Source organism: Garra rufa, chromosome 20, assembly GCF_049309525.1.
Source record: "Garra rufa chromosome 20, GarRuf1.0, whole genome shotgun sequence".
NCBI lineage: Eukaryota > Metazoa > Chordata > Actinopteri > Cypriniformes > Cyprinidae > Garra > Garra rufa.
In genome coordinates this window covers 16162839-16179961 of record NC_133380.1, presented here as the reverse complement: position 1 = coordinate 16179961, position 17123 = coordinate 16162839, and the positions used below count along the sequence as shown (strand labels likewise).

The 17123-nt window shown below is 38.7% G+C and overlaps 3 protein-coding genes across 3 annotated transcripts in view; 1 reads left to right on the top strand and 2 right to left on the bottom strand.

The window, feature by feature from the left end:
- foxj3 (forkhead box J3) overlaps window positions 1-729 on the bottom strand; it is an 86382-nt gene extending 85653 nt beyond the window's left edge. Inside the window, exon 1 of the mRNA XM_073825489.1 lies at window positions 531-729. The gene's annotated coding sequence lies outside the window, so the exon portion shown is untranslated. The remainder of the gene's footprint in view (window positions 1-530) is intronic.
- A 1371-nt stretch (window positions 730-2100) lies between these two features.
- Window positions 2101-7277, top strand: ppcs (phosphopantothenoylcysteine synthetase). Its single transcript, XM_073825810.1, has 4 exons — window positions 2101-2201; window positions 4084-4626; window positions 4712-4815; window positions 6546-7277. The coding sequence occupies exons 2-4, from the start codon at window positions 4092-4094 to the stop codon at window positions 6867-6869; spliced, it is 963 nt and encodes a 320-aa protein (XP_073681911.1). The 5' UTR covers window positions 2101-2201; window positions 4084-4091; the 3' UTR covers window positions 6870-7277.
- Window positions 7278-7346: 69 nt separating this feature from the next.
- On the bottom strand, window positions 7347-15179 carry utp3 (UTP3 small subunit processome component). Its single transcript, XM_073825809.1, has 16 exons — window positions 15034-15179; window positions 14629-14716; window positions 14486-14542; window positions 14334-14390; window positions 14092-14209; window positions 13873-13941; window positions 13634-13755; window positions 13387-13539; window positions 9180-9251; window positions 9037-9077; window positions 8441-8537; window positions 8242-8349; window positions 8032-8165; window positions 7893-7947; window positions 7687-7794; window positions 7347-7592 (listed from the first exon to the last, which is right to left on the bottom strand). Exons 1-16 carry the CDS (start codon window positions 15048-15050, stop codon window positions 7503-7505), a joined length of 1386 nt encoding a protein of 461 aa, XP_073681910.1. The 5' UTR covers window positions 15051-15179; the 3' UTR covers window positions 7347-7502.
- Window positions 15180-17123: the final 1944 nt, after the last annotated feature.

Below are 17123 nucleotides of genomic sequence, written 5' to 3'. Positions count from 1 at the left end.
AGGATTCGTATTTAAAATGACACGCAGCTGCCGCGCGTCTGTTTCCAAAATATTAATAGATACGGCCTCCACCTCCAACTACTGTTAGTTGACAGGACCAAAAGTTGCTCGTTTGGCAGTTCCCGGTCGAAGAGCTCCATTCCAGCTCGGCTTACTGACCGAGTTTCAGTCACAAATATTTCAAGTCTGACGCCTGTCAGATAGGCGAACAAATAGCAGGCGAGCTAAAGTAAAGCTGGCGGCTAATTAGCAGCTCACTCTCGCTACCTGTCTGAGAAAAACCGTATTGGCGGCTAGCAGCTTGCTAACTAAACTTGTTCTCGTGTGACAGTGGAGCTTGCAGTGTCCCCACCTGCCCCCGACCGACGGCGGCAGCGGCATACCACTTGAGGCCTGAACGTCTGTCCTCCCGCTCTGCTCAGAACTTCAGCACCACACAACTAACAGTTAAAGTCGTCCATTTTTCGCGGGCCCTGACTTCAACTTCGCGAGCTCCATGTCGCGAGCTCGTAACGTTCACCCGCACTCACCCGGGCTCGTGTCCGCTCCTGGAGGCCAGTGCAGGTCTGTCAAAGTTAGCCGTCCCCTCCCCTTCCTTTTTTCGATCACAGCTCCCTCTCTCTCCTCGAAACGAGCCTCAGCTCTCCGTGTTTGTCGTGGGTATGAGACCCGCAATCCCTTTACCGGTTTGTCCGTGGCGTCTCCTAGCTTCTCCGCCTCTCTCTCGCTCGTTCGTCTTTCTCTCTGAATAGCTAACATCCGGGGACTGCGCGGATCAAAAATCCGGAACTACTTTTGGACATTAGCCGGAGAACGGCCCATTGTACCAAGCTGCGACAGGCTTTGCAGCCGGAAAGTAGTGCCATTGGTGTGCAAGAATATAATCACGAGAATTATTATCAGTGACTTTTCACGTTTACCTTTATCATAAGCACAACAAAAACAATTTCGAAAATGAAATGTAATTTGATTTAAAAGAAATTTTATTACGGCTAATAACACCACAGATTATAAAAAAAAACATTGTCGAAGTAGCAGTATATCCGAATATAAATTGAAAAATGGAAGGTGTAAATAGTTCATAACATTTTTTTATTTAATAATAAAATGAAGATGATTTTATGCGGTTATATCTTTGTCTTGTTTTAAATCCGGCAATTCATGGATGAGTTGCCATAGTGGATTGTGATTTCCTCAAATATCCTATGTATGTTTAATACTAATCAATATTTTTAATATTAAATCTGTAATCTATTTATAAGAAACATTATTACTGCTAATAACAGTACAATTCATAAAGCCTTTGGCAAAGCGGTAAATATAGCTACTAATATATTTTTTCCTAATAAAAGATGTGGACAGCACCCAAAAATTATTTAACAGTAAAAAAAAGTGTAAATAATAAATCAATAATAAGAAACATATTATATTCATAAGTACGTTAATTCAATAAAGACGTTTCCCCACTGTGCTCTGTTTGCGTGGAGGAAGAATAATATTCCTCATCTGTTCTACCTTTGTGTTGTACAGCAAGTGTTCCTCGTTTCAAATAACAATTTCCTTTTTTCTTGTAATTTATTGCATTGTTATTTTAATACTCGTGAATTAAATAAAGAGTATTTATTTATTTGTAGGATGGGTAATCATCACATTAATAATGCGAAGTTGTCGTGGCCACAGTCCTAATGATGCAAAATGATTTGCAGCTTTTAAACTATAAAAAAAACTTTAAATTTCGTATTACTTAAACAATGCTGCCCCCTGTGAACCTGTATGGGGAAAACATGCTCTACAAATATGTTGCAGTTCATTTCTCCTACAAAGCCTACATTGGAAATATGTTTTATATGTTGAATAGATAATTATAGATTGTTTACTGTACACTACACATTAAATGAGTTACGTACTAGACCTGCTTTATCTGTTTTCTTGTTTACTTTCTTTTGTCTTTCATACCGGTGTGGTCCACGTCTCCCATAAAAGCGTAAAAAATATAACAGTAATCTGAAAACCTTTATTTTGGAATTTTCACAGCAGCCCTCTGAAAGAGCCAATCACAACATCCGAAGCTGCGCATGCGCACATTCAACCATAATAAATTGTAGGAATTGCTCCTGTCACACACTAACAAGTCCAAGTTTATTAGGGTCATTCGCGGTGAATTATATTCTTAAGCGTTTTATTTGTGAGTGAGCAAACAGGTAAATCCTTGTTTATCTTATTATGTTAATTTATCCGTATCAGCGCTTACACTGACATCGAGAATGTATTGTTTTTAGGAATGATTCGTGTAGTACGCATGTTAAATGAAAATGCATTAGTTTTTGTCTGGTAAGAAGTCATGATAATTGTATCGTAATACTCTTTCTCACACTTAACTTGAAATTAGGGCAAGAATTTGGTCAAATATTTATCTGACCTTCATTTCATAGTTGACCAACAATGTTTTTCTCAGGGACAATTATGTAGCATGTCATATGTGACCCTGGACCACAAAACCAGTCATAAGGGCCAAATTTTTAAAACTGAGATTTATACATAATCCAAAAGCTGAATTAATAAGCTTTCCATTGATGTATGATTTGTTAGGATGGGGAAAATGTGAAAATTAACTTTAAAGTTGTCCAAATGAAGTTCTTAGCCATGCATATTACTAGGTTTTGATATATTTACGGTAGGAAATTTACAAAATATCTTAATGGAATATGATTTTTACTTAATGTCATAATGATTTTTGGCATAAAAGAAAAATTGATCATTTTGACCCATACACTGTATTTTTGGCTATTGCTACAAATATACAGTGCATTGTGAAATTATTCATACCCCTTCATTTTTTTCACATTTTGTTATGTTGCTGCCTTATGTTAAACTACTTTAAATTACTTTTTTCCCACATCAATCTACACTCCCTATTCCATAATGGCAAAGCAAAAAAATAGGTTTTTAACATTTGTGCAAATTTATTAAAAATAAAAAACTGAAAAGATCCCGTTGCGTAAGTATTCATAACCTTTTCTGGGACACTCAAAATTTAGCTCAGGAGCATTCATATTGCTTTTAGATGTTACTACACTTCGAGTGGAGTTAAACTGTGGCAAATTCATTTGAATGAGTATAATTTAGAAAGGCACACACCTCTCACAAAAGGTCTAACAGCTGAAAATGCATATCAGAGCAAAAACCAAGTCCTGAGGTCAAGATAACTGCTTGTAGAGCTCAGTGACAGACTTGTGTTAAGGCAATGATTTAGGGAAGAGTTCAGAAAAAAATCTGCTGCATTGAAGGTTCACAGAAACATGTAGCCTCCATTATCCACAATGGAAGATGATTGGAACAACTAGGACTCTAGAAAATGTCTGCCAGCCCCCATCCAAGCTGACAGAGCTTGAGAGGTGAAAAGGTGAGGCAAAGAATGGCAGATAATTGCCAAATGCAGATGTGCAAAGCTTGTCACATCATACCCAAAAAGACTTGAGGCTGTAAAGGTGCTTCAACTATGTACTGAGTTAAGGGTATGAATACTTATGCAATGTACTTATTTCAGTGTTTTATTTTTAATAAATTTGTAAAATTTGCAAATCTGGTTTTTGCTTTGTCATTATTATGGTGTATGGATTGTAAATTTTACAAATTTATTAAAAATAAAACACTGAAATAAGTACATCTAGAAGCAATATGAATGCTCCTGAGCTAAATTTCGAGTGTCCCAGAAAAGGGTATGAATACTTATGCAACGGGATCTTTTCAGTTTTTTATTTTTAATAAATTTGCACAAATGTTAAAAACCTATTTTTTGCTTTGCCATTGTGGAGTAGGGAGTGTAGACTGATGTGGGAAAAAAAAGTAATTTAAAGTAGTTTAACATAAGGCAGCAACATTACAAAATGTGAAAAAAATAAAGGGGTATGAATAATTTCGCAAGGCACTGTACCCGTGCTACTTAAGATTGGTTTTGTGGACTAGGGTCACATATTATTTTGGGTCTGAAATCAGATTTTCTTCAGATTATGTTTAATTCCAAATTTTTCATAAACACATGCATATTGATAAAAAAAAATAACTAAAACTTCCTTCATTTAGGTTTAACAATGGCCCACTCTGACCCCTCAGCCTCAAAGGCAGTGGACGTAGGACTGTCTGAAGAGTTTGCGGTCCCCTCTCATGTGGAGGAGGTCAAGAAACTCATGGCAGAGTTTGCCGAACGCCACGGATCGGCTGGGCGCAGAGTAGTTTTGATCACCTCAGGAGGTACTAAAGTTCCTCTGGAATCCCGAACAGTACGGTTCCTGGACAACTTCAGCAGTGGTCGGCGAGGGGCCTCCTCTGCTGAGTATTTTCTGGACTCGGGCTATGCGGTGATCTTTATGCACAGGCATCGTTCTCTATACCCATACACTCGTCTGTACACGGGGGTTAATTTACTGGATAGTTTACGATTAGAGACTGGTAAGGAGGATGCAAATCAGGTCCTGGTGGATCAAAACGCGCTTCCAAATATCGCAAAGGTTTTAAAACGCTATCAGGCAGTGAAAGCGGCAGGATTACTGCTGCCGGTGGAATTCAACACCTTGTCTGAGTATCTCCATCTACTTAAGGCTGCAGCTCAAGCATTAAGCTCCATAGGTGAACAAAGCCACTTTTTGATTACTTGAGGCTCTTTATTTTAAGATTGACTAGTTGTATTCATTTCTGGTTTTTCTTTCCATAGGTTCCAAGGCTATGTTTTATTTGGCTGCTGCTGTTTCTGATTTTTACATCCCAGCATATGAAATGCCAGAACACAAAATCCAGTCTTCTAATGGGCCACTTCAGGTGTTGTATAATAAATACAAATATTAATTCAGTCTTCTAGGCCAGTGGTTTTTAATCTCTTAAATTGCCACAGACCCCCAAATATGATCATCCTTGTGCAAGGGACCTACATTCTAAAATTTAAAAAGCAGCTATATATTTTCATGGATAAAGACCAAATTTATGTGGAAAAAATAAATATGATAAATTTGTTATTATTCAGAAATATATATACATAATTTTTTTTATTATATTACATTAATGCTTTTCTACTCACTATAGTACTGTGCTGTTTGATCTAATATTTATTAATTTTAATAATTTTTATATATTAGGGGTCAAAAAAAAAAAAAAAAAAAATAAAAAATATATATATATATATATATATATATATATATACACACACTTTTTTTTAAATTAGGGGTCGACCAATTATTGGGCCAATATTAAGAATTTTTTGGCTTTTATCGATATATACATATTCAAAATCGATTTGCTGATAAAATAATTTAAAAGCATTTAAAAAATGTTTATCTCAGAGCCCTTGTTATTCTTAATTTTTACATAAATTTTTTTTTGCACCGTATATATTGGTGCAAAATATCGGTATACTTGATCTGTAATAATCGGCATTGGCCCTGAAACTGTCCTGTTTGATGTAATATTATTTTTTCATCATATAAGATTTATTTATAATTATGTAATTTAGAATATTATATATATATATATATATATATATATATATATATATATATATATATATATATATATATCATTTTTAAGCTTTTATATAATATATATAAATATTATATAAATATTAATTTTTAAGCTTTTATTGGTTATCGGTATCAGTCATTTTCAAAATCGACAAAAAAAATTTTGTCAGAGCCCTTGTTATTCTTAATTTTGACATTAAATTTCATTTTTACACCAAATACACACACACACACACACACACACACACACACACACATATTATATTAGGGGTCGGCTGATCATTTTCAAAATCGACTTCCCAATTAAATACTTCAAAAGAATTTTAAAAAGTTTTTGTCAGAGCCCTTGTTATTCTTAATTATATATATTATTTCAGGGGTTTACTGATTATCAGCACCAATATTTTGTATGCTTTTATCAGTCTCTGTCATTCTCAAAACCAATTTGCAGATAAAATAATTTAAAAGCATATAAAGAAAGTTTTTGTCAGAGCCCTTGTTCTTAATTTTTAACTTTTACACCAGACATATATATGTGACCCTGGACCACAAAACCAGTCATAAGGTTAAATTTTACAAAACTGAGATGTACACATAATATGAAAGCTCAATAAATAAGCTTTCTATTGATGTATGGCTTGTTAGGATAGGACAATATTTGGCCGAGATACATCTATTTGAAAATCTGGAATCTGAAAAATCAAAATACTGAGAAAATCACCTTTTAAGTTGTCCAAATTAAGTTCTTAACAATGCATATTACTAATCAAAAATTACATTTTGATAGGTTTACAGTAGGAATTTTGCAAAAAATCTTAATGTAACATGATCTTTACTTAATTTCCTAATGATTTTTGACATAAAAGAAAAATCAACAATTTTGACCCATACAATTATCTTTGATAATCATATCAGCCTTGAAAAACACATAATGGTCAACCCATAAATAAAATAAAATAAAATAAATGATTTTTTTAAAAAACAACATATTCCAAACAATATACGTCATTCATCTGTTTGTTTAATGTTATTTAGATAAGTATGAAGATGGTTCCCAAGATGCTGTCCCCACTGGTGAAGGACTGGGCACCTAAGGCATTTGTCATCTCATTCAAGCTGGAAACAGACCCCTCCATCCTTCTGGAGCGAGCACGGCGTGCCTTAGAAACGTACAACCACCAGGCAGTGGTTGCGAACGTTCTCGACACACGCCGTGGTTATGTGGTTGTTGTCACCAAGGACACGCAACAAGAGCTGGTCCTCACAGATGAAGATGTACAAAAAGAAGTAGAGATTGAGGACAGGATAGTCATTAATCTGACTGCAGCACACAGTCAATTTATGTCTCAACAAATCTGAAAAACCATGCTGTGGTTTTCGCCTGTACTGAAAGGCTCAAGGCAGATCTGGGATCAGCTTTTGCTGTATTGTAATAATTGTGGTTCAGATTTGAATAGAGAAACTGATCCTGAAAAACTGACTTCTCTTTGTGTCGTTTCAAACGACATCTGCAAGTTCAGAAACGTCTGTTTTGAAATTCATTTGCTTATTACAGATCTAATGTCCTCTGTACAGAAAGATCTTATTTCATCTTTCTTTGGACTAATCAGTTTAAAAATAAGATAATATATGCTTCAGTAATTATCCTAATGTTGTCTTTGCCGTATGCAACAAATCACACACACTTTAACAACTAATGTAAATTACATTTTAAATAATATAGAATGTATGTATAAGGTATAAAAAATAAACTTTCTACAACAAACATTAATTAAATGTGTTAATATTTTTGAAGTTTTAAAATGCGCATATCACCAAAAATACTTTTTTTGAAACTGTGATCAGAACTTGATTTTATTATATTTGCTGTTTGAGCAGTTGCATAAAACATCTGTTAACATCTGTGATACTGAGTATAAACATTGCAAAAACAACAGAAAAGTCCATTTTAATATCACATACAAGTTTGGATGAGTATCATCTATAAATGTATCACTTGAGTTTGATGCTCTTCTTAACTCCAGCACGAATTCCAGACCATTCTCCACTGTATTTCGTCTCCTCACGCCGTACCTCACGAACCTAATACGAATAATCTACAGTCAGTGTTTGTTTTGGATAGTGATACCTTACATTTGACAAACAAAAGTGAATTATGGAATCCTATGACACTTACCTGACCCTTCCGACGAATCTGGGCACGTCTGAACTTCTCTCTGTGTTTGACTCTGGGATTCCTATCAATCTTCTTCCGCTTGGGTGTGAGCCCTTTGTTCTTGGACATCTTTTCACAAAACGTATGATGTGGTTATGATAGCATTGTCCCTAATATACTTTAAAATTTGTGAGAGTTGAATTCATAATTTAACCACAACACCTCACCTCATAGGTGATCGCTCTTTTAGCATCTTCCTCCATTTCTTCCTCCTCCACCAATCTGGAAATGCAGTGAGGGACAGTAAGGTTTCTAAAGCCTTAGTTATGACAAACTTCAAGCACTGAATGTTGTAAATGGACTCACCCATCCTCATTCTGCATCTCGCTCTTCTTCCTCTTGACTTTCTGTCTCTCCGCCATAGCGTTATAAAAGCGCAGATTTGCTTCCTCGTCGGATTCTGACTCATCGGTTTCTTCCAGCCTAGCCTTTCCTGAAACCTAAAATACAGACACGTCAGACTCAGAAAAAAGGCAATGTTATAACTTACATAAATGAAAATGGAAAAGTAATTACTTTGATATGTTTGCTGCCCGCTGATTTCTTTACAATTCTGTCTCCATAGAGAAGATGACGGAGTTGAGGAGCCAGTCTAGCATCTACTGCTCCTAGTTCATTTATCAGCTGTGAAAGTGATAATGAAAGAACATTTTGAAAGCTTACGATTTTTAAAAATAAATACCTGTGGAAAAAAGGTACATTTGTTTGTACTTACATTTCTGTAGGTTAGCAATCTCCCAATCACAGGATGATTATGTGCTGGAATTCGTTTCGCTTTTAGAACCAAGTAAAAACTGATGTTTGTGCAATAGCTGGGAAAAAAAATGAATATTTATAGTGAAAAATGGTGAAGTGACAATAGAGTAATTATTCAGTTCAATTCAAGTAAAAATAGTAATATCAAATACTACTAATTATTATTTTAATACATTTTAAAATGCATTTTATTCCTGTGATGGCAAAACTAGATTTTCAGCATCATTACTCCAGTCTTCAGTATCACATGATACTTCAGAAATCATTCTAATATGATTTGGTGCTCAAAATAAACAATATCTCTTGTGGAAATCCGTGACACATTATGTTTCAGGAAAAGCATTTACTTATTTTAAGAAATCTTTTGTAACAACATAAAAGTACTGTTACTGCCACTTTTAATGTAATGTATTCCTGCTGTATAAAAGTTATTCTTTCAATTAAATTGTACTGACCTCAAACTTTTGATCAATATTTTTGTGATATGAATATAAATATTACATAATACTGCAGTCAAAGCATTTGAGCATATAAAATAATGTAGAGAAGGCTTACTTAAGATAAAGCTGCTGTTTCGTCATGAGGTATTTTGCACCCTAAAGGATGAATATAAGAAGAAAATGTATATTAGACATAAGAATTGAATAACAGTCTAAAAAACATGCATTAAGAGCTACAATTATGTAGATTTAACTAGCCTTTCCAGGAGGAATCCGTCCATCTTTGACCATCTCCAAAAGGGGCTGAACTTCATTCTTCAATTCTGTAAGCTGAATATGCAATAAATATGTAAATTTATCATCAATAAAACAGCATTGAGGAAATACCCTTATAGTCTCTCAATGGCAAAAAAAACAATATACAGTGGTGTGAAAAAGTGTTGGCCCCCTTAATGATTTTTTATTTTTTTGCTTGTTTGTCACACTTTAGTGTTTCAGATCATCAAACGAATTTAAATATTAATTAAACACAACATGCAGTTGAAAACATAACTGTGGTTTATCACACCTGAGTTTATCACACCCAGGCCTGATTACTGCCACACCTGTTCGCAATCAAGAAATCACTTAAATAGGACCTGCCTGACGAAGTAGACCAAAAGATCCTCAAAAGCTACACATCATGTTAAGATCCAGAGAAATTCAGGAACAAATGAGAAAGAAAGTAATTGGGATCTATCAGTCTGGAAAAGGTTACAAAGCCATTTCTAAAGCTTTGGGACTCCAGCGAACCACAGTGAGAGCCATTATCCAAAAATGGCGAAAACATGGAACAGTGGTGAACCTTCCCAGGAGTGGCCAGCCGACCAAAATTACCCCCAAGAGTAGGGTGACCATACGTCCTCTTTTACCCGGACATGTCCTCCTTTTTGGCTATAAAATTATGTCCGGGGGGATTTTGTAAAATATCATAAAATGTCCTGGGGAGGGTGTCCTCTTTTTGGATTCTCAGAATACGGTCACCCTACCCAAGAGCGCAGCGACGACTCATCCAAGAGGTCACAAAAGACCCCACAACAACATCTAAAGAACTGCAGGCCTCTCTTGCCTCAGTTATGGTCAGTGTTCATGACTCCACCGTAAGAAAGTGTCATGATCTGGGCTGTGGGGCTCCCCTCAGCCACCTGAGGTCGCTGTTTTCCCTTCCCTGCACACACATCCCTAATTGTACACTCCTGTCTAGTCGTTATCACTGATTACACGCACACCTGTTCACAATCACATTTGGTCTATAAGAACACTCATTTCCCACTACTCATCCTGGCTGCATTGTCTTCCGTATGGTTTGTCTTATGTCTTGTGTTTTTGATGTTCTTTTGTGTTCCTGAATTCCTGGCTTTGATTCTGTTCTTGATCTTGTTTATTTTGTGTTTCAGTTTATGTTTAGTTTTGTGCCGTGTTGGCCTTTTGTTTGTTTATTTGTGCTTAATTATATTAAAATCATTTCTTACCCTGCATTTGGACCCAGACCCCTATCTCAACGTGACAGAATGCAGCCAGCTTCAGTGGGTCCAGCAGGGAGGATTTCTTTTTTGCCCTTCAGGGAGAAGGTGACGTTGTCCAAAGAGACGGCGGCCATTTGCGCTCGTTGGGCGGCGGAGGCGGTCGTTGAGCCGACTGAGCCCGAGTGGATGACGGCCATTTTCGCTCGTTGGGCGGCGGAGGCGGCGTCCACTCTCTCTGCTCCGGTGACCGCTCTCTCTGCTCCGGATGCGGCGGTGACCGCTCTCTCTGCTCCGGATGCGGCGGTGACCGCACTCTCTGCTTCGGACGCGGCGGTGACCGCACTCTCTGTTCCGGACGCGGCGGTGACCGCTCTCTCTGCTCCGGACGCGGCGGTGACCGCTCTCTCTGTTCTGGACGCGGCGGTGACCGCTCTCTCTGCTCCTGATGCGGCGGTGACCGCTCTCTCTGCTCCTGATGCGGCGGTGACCGCTCTCTCTGCTCCTGATGCGGCGGTGACCGCTCTCTCTGCTCCTGATGCGGCGGTGACCGCTCTCTCTGCTCCTGATGCGGCGGTGACCGCTCTCTCTGCTCCTGATGCGGCGGTGACCGCTCTCTCTGCTCCTGACGCGGCGGTGACCGCTCTCTCTGCTCCTGATGCGGCGGTGACCGCTCTCTCTGCTCCTGATGCGGCGGTGACCGCTCTCTCTGCTCCGGACGCGGCGGTGACCGCTCTCTCTGCTCCGGACGCGGCGGTGACCGCTCTCTCTGCTCCGGACGCGGCGGTGACCGCTCTCTCTGCTCCGGACGCGGCGGTGACCGCTCTCTCTGCTCCGGACGCGGCGGTGACCGCACTCTCTGCTCCGGACGCGGCGGTGACCGCACTCTCTGTTCCGGACGCGGAGGTGACCGCTCTCTCTGCTCCTGACGCGGCGGTGACCGCACTCTCTGCTTCGGACGCGGCGGTGACCGCACTCTCTTTTCCGGACGTGGCAGTGACCGCTCTCTCTGCTCCTGACGCGGCGTTGACCGCTCTCTCTGCTCCGGACGCGGCGGTGAACGCTATCTCCGTGCCTGACGCGGCGGTGACCGCTCTCTCTGCTCCTGACGCGGCGTTGACCGCTCTATCTGTTCCGGATGCGGCGGTGACCGCTCTCTCTGCTCCTGACGCGGCGTTGACCGCTCTCTCTGTTCCGGACGCGGCGGTGACCGCTCTCTCTGCTCCTGACGCGGCGGTGACTGCTCTCTCTGCTCCTGACGCGGCGGTGACCGCTCTCTCTACTCCTGACGCGGCGTTGACCGTTCTCTCTGTTCCGGATGCGGCGGTGACCGCTCTCTCTGCTCCTGACGCGGCGCTGACCGCTCTCTCTGTTCTGGACGCGGCGGTGACCGCTCTCTCTGCTCCTGACGCGGCGTTGACCGCTCTCTCTGTTCCGGATGCGGCGGTGACCGCTCTCTCTGCTCCTGACGCGGCGTTGACCGCGCTCTCTGCTCCGGACGCGGCGGTGACCGCTCTCTCTGCTCCGGACGCGGCAGTGACCGCTCTCTCTGCTACGGACGCGGCAGTGACCGCTCTCTCTGCTCCTGACGCGGCGTTGACCGCTCTCTCTGCTCCGGACGCGGCGGTGAACGCTATCTCCGTGCCTGACGCGCCGGAGACCGCAATCTCTGTTCCTGACACTGCGGCGACCGTGCTTTCTGTACCTGACGCAGCGGTGACTGCGCTGCACGGACCTGGCCCGCCGTCCCTCCCCCTGATTTGCCTTCCCCCGTTCCTCCACCCTCCAGACTTGTGGAACGTCTGGGAGCCGTTCCGTGGGGAGGGGGTAGTGTCATGATCTGGGCTGTGGGGCTCCCCTCAGCCACCTGAGGTCGCTGTTTTCCCTTCCCTGCACACACATCCCTAATTGTACACTCCTGTCTAGTCGTTATCACTGATTACACGCACACCTGTTCACAATCACATTTGGTCTATAAGAACACTCATTTCCCACTACTCATCCTGGCTGCATTGTCTTCCGTATGGTTTGTCTTATGTCTTGTGTTTTTGATGTTCTTTTGTGTTCCTGAATTCCTGGCTTTGATTCTGTTCTTGATCTTGTTTATTTTGTGTTTCAGTTTATGTTTAGTTTTGTGCCGTGTTGGCCTTTTGTTTGTTTATTTGTGCTTAATTATATTAAAATCATTTCTTACCCTGCATTTGGACCCAGACCCCTATCTCAACGTGACAGAAAGAGACTGGGCAAAAAGACGAAAACGGCTTCTGAGCAAAAAGAACATAAAGGCTCATCTCAGTTTTGCCAGAACACATCTTGATGATCCCCAAGACTTTTGGGAAAATACTCTGTGGACTGACGAGACAAAAGTTGAACTTTTTGGAAGGTGCGTGTCCCATTACAGCTGGCGTTAAAGTAACAGCATTTCAGAAAAAGAACGTCATACCAACAGTAAAATACGGTGGTGGTAGTGTGATGGTGTGGGGCTGTTTTGATGCTTCTGGACCATTAAGACTTGCTGTGATAAATGGAACCATGAATTTTGCTGTCTACCAAATAAACCTGAAGGACAATGTCCGGCCATCTGTTTGTGACCTCAAGCTGAAGCGAACTTTGGTTCTGCAGCAGGACAATGATCCAAAACACACCAGCAAACCCACCTCTGAATGGCTGATTAAAAAACAAAACAAAATGAAGACTTTGGAGTGGCCTGAATCCTATTGAGATGCAGTGGCATGACCTTAAAAAGGCGGTTCATGCTCGAAAACCCTCCAATGTGGCTGAATTACAACTCTGCCAAGATGAGTGGGCCAAAATTCCTGCACAGCGCTGTAACAGACTCATTGCAAGTTATCGCAAACACTTGATTGCAGTTGTTGTGTGACAAACATGCAAAAAATAAAAAATCAGGAAGGGTGCCAACACTTTTTCACACCACTGTAAATGTCATTGCTGCAATATTTTACCTTTGCTTTGAAGTCCTGGATGAGTTCCATAAACTCTGGTGATTCTTTTTTTAGCAGTTTGAGCTTTTCCTTCTGTGACATGGTCTTCAAATCCTTTACAATCCTTTCCTCTTTTTCAACTTCTTTCTCCACTTCAGCCTCTGCTGCAAACTCCTAACAGACCACAGGAAGGGTACAAGGAATATCATATTTGGGTAATATGATGCAAACACTTGAACTCTACAAAAGGAACAAGGAAATGTAGTACCTCAAGCAGGTTTAGATCGTAATCCTCCTCGCTTAGGTTGGCTGCCAATCTTTTTTGAATTCTTTTGGCCTCCTCTTCCTCCTCTTTGTCTTCTGCCTCAATGTCTTCAAATGTTTTGTCCTCTGCGAAATAGATCAATCAAACATGCTAGACTATGTATATATTATACGCATGTATAATAATAATAAATAAAGCTACATCCTCTCATACATACATAGGTAAATAGAAAAAATGCTTACTTTTAGTGACATAATCAGAATCATAGAAAATCTGCTTTTTGTTTCCCCAAGCCATGTCATTTGGGAGATCTGGAATGGAAATGGAAGACAATGCTTCAAACATCTATGCGCAAGAGGAAGAAAATACTTTTATATGTTTGAATGTTTTCATAAATATTTTTCTTAAAAAAAAACGAGCATAAACAGAATTATATTTGGCTAATCTTTAAATCACATTACCATCATCTTGCCTTCCTTCTAGGTCACTTTCCATGTCTGTCTCCTCTTCATTATCCTCTTCGTCCTCTTCATCATCATCATCATCAGACTCAGAAAGTTCCAGGGCCATGATCTCCTCCTAAAAAGAAAAAACTATTACTGATCACCAAACAAAGTGGAAAAGGTTCAACTATCACCATCAGTAAAAAGCCTCATGTTACCAGTTACAAAACAATTGTTCTGTAGTTGTTTTATTTGCTTACCGCTTTATCTTCATCATCTAGATCACTGTCTTCTTGAACCCCTTGAGCCAAAAGTTTCTATAGACCAAAATCAAAGTTGTATTATTATGTAATAATAGGATAGTATTGCGGTAGTTCATGTTTTAAAAAAAAAAAACATGAGGAAAACTCACTGCGATTTTTTCATTGTGGAATTCATCTATTTTATCCTCCACATATTCTGAAGATTTCTGATGAGACGCAAAAAACGCAAAGTTTACAATCAGAAAATAACAATAATATAAAACAAGTTTTATTTAAAAACGAAAAAAAGTACCTTATCTGGAATGGCTTCATTTCTATAAGCTGCAGGATCATCACTGTCATATTCTTCTTGCTTTTTTACTTTACGCCTTTTTATTATCCTTTGAAATGAGGAAACATGCAAAAAAAAAAGCATTTGCAGTATTACTAAAAAGCAATAGTAAATCATAAATCATATATATATATATATATATATATATATATACGTATAATAGGCACTGTAGTGCAGACGTCTGCCTGCATAACTATCTCGTGTCTATTTTTTTTTTACAAATTTCCTAGTAAAATACAATAAATCGGTAGGTTAAATGATGGATTTTTAAAAATATGTTTCATAAAAACATGATCAAAGTTCTGCCATACTGATATCGAGCAAAAAATTAGCAATAACTTACAAAGACAAGTAACGTCTACCTACCTTTTTGCTCGGACCATGTTTTCAACAGTTTATACAAATTACTACTTGATCTATATTAGATTAGTTTACAAATAGTGTATAGCTTATAAACCAAAACACATCTTGCTGAAAACAGATCAACAATTATCCGCGTGGACTTCTAACATGCGTTTACAACAGGAAGTAAACCGTTACCGAGTACTTCCTCCACTGCATGAGTCTATGTCAAAATAAAAGTCCCCAAAAGCAATTTCTTTGTTACACACACATACACATACACATACACCTATTAAAATGGTTGTTTTACATATAATATTGGTCAAAATAATCAACACACATATGATTTTTGAAATGAATGATGGCATACATGTTGCATTAACTAAAAATAATATCTATCTATCTATTTATCTATCTATCTATCTATCTATCTATCTATCTATCTATCTATCTATCTATCTATCTATCTATCTATCTATCTACAGTTGAAGTAAAAAAAAATTACATACACCTTGCAGAATCTGCAAAATGTTAATTATTTTATCAAAATAAGAGAGATCATACAAAATGCATGTTATTTTTATGTAGTACTGACCCGAATTAAATATTTCACATAAAAGACATATAGTCCATAAGAGAAAACAATAGTTGAATAATACACTTGGTTCTTAATACTGTGTTGTTACCCGAATGATCCACAGCTGTGTGTTTTTTTTGTTTTGTTTTGTTTTTTGGTGATTTTTAGTGATGGTTCATGAGTTCCTTGTTTGTCCTGAACAGTTAAACTGCGTGCTGTTCTTCAGAAAAATCCTTCAGGTCCCACAAATTCTTTGTTTGTTTGTTTTGTTTTGTTTTGTTTTGTTTTGTTTTGTTTTGTTTTGTTTTGTTTTGTTTTGTTTTGTTTTGTTTTGTTTTGTTAGCATTTTTGTGTATGTTAACCCTTTCCAACAATGACTGTATGATTCTGAGATCCATCTTGTCACACAGGACAACTGAGGGACTCATATGCAACTATTACAGAAGGTTCAAATGCTCACAAGAAAAACAATGCATTAAGAACCAGGGGTGTAAACTTTTGAACAGAATGGAGATGTATACATTTTTCTAATTTTGCCTAAATATATATTTATCCATTTACAGAAGCTACAGATGATACTTACATGTTTCCCAGGCCAGAAGACAAAATAAGTTATATTTTTTTCCATTTTTTTAATGCATTGTGTTTCCTTCTGGAGCATCAGTGAGCCTTTGAACCTTCTGTAATAGTAAGAGCCTCACAGTTTTCCTCGGTGTGAAAAAATGGATCTCAAAATCATACAGTCATTGTTGGAAAAAGGGTTCAAATACACAAAAATGCTGAAAAACCAAAGAATTTGTGGGACATGAAGTATATTTCTGAAAAACAATCGGCAGTTTAACTGTTGGGACTCATGAACAACTATCACTAAACAAAAAAGCTGTGGATAATTGAGGTAACAACACAGTATTAAAGGAGTAGTTCACTTTCAGAACAAAAATTTACAGATAATGTACTGACCCCCTTGTCATCCAAGATGTTCATGTCTTTCTTTCTTCAGTCGCAAGAAAATCATATTTCTTGAGGAAAACATTTCTGGAATGTTCTCCATATAATGGACTTCTATGGTGCCCCGAGTTTGAACCTCCAAAATGCAGCTTCAAAGGGCTCTAAACCATCACAGCCGAGGAAAGAAGCGTCTTATCTAGCAGAACTATTGGTTATTTTCTAAACAAAATTACAATTTATATACTTTTTAACCTCAGATGCATATTTTCTAGCTCTGTGTGTACTCTGTGTAGAAATTAAAAGTATATAAGTTGTAAATGTTTTTAGAAAATAACCGACCGTTTCGCTAGATAAGACCCTTCTTCCTCAGCTGGGATCATTTAGAGCCCTTTGAAGCTGCATCTAAACTGCATTTTGGAAGTTCAAACTCGGGGGCACCATAGAAGTCCACTGTATGGAGAGAAATCCTGAAATATTTTCCTCAAAAAACATAATTTCTTTAGTACTGAAGAAAGAAAGACATGAACATCTTGGATGACAAGGGGGTGAGTACATTATCTGTAAATTTTTGTTCTGAAAGTGAACTACT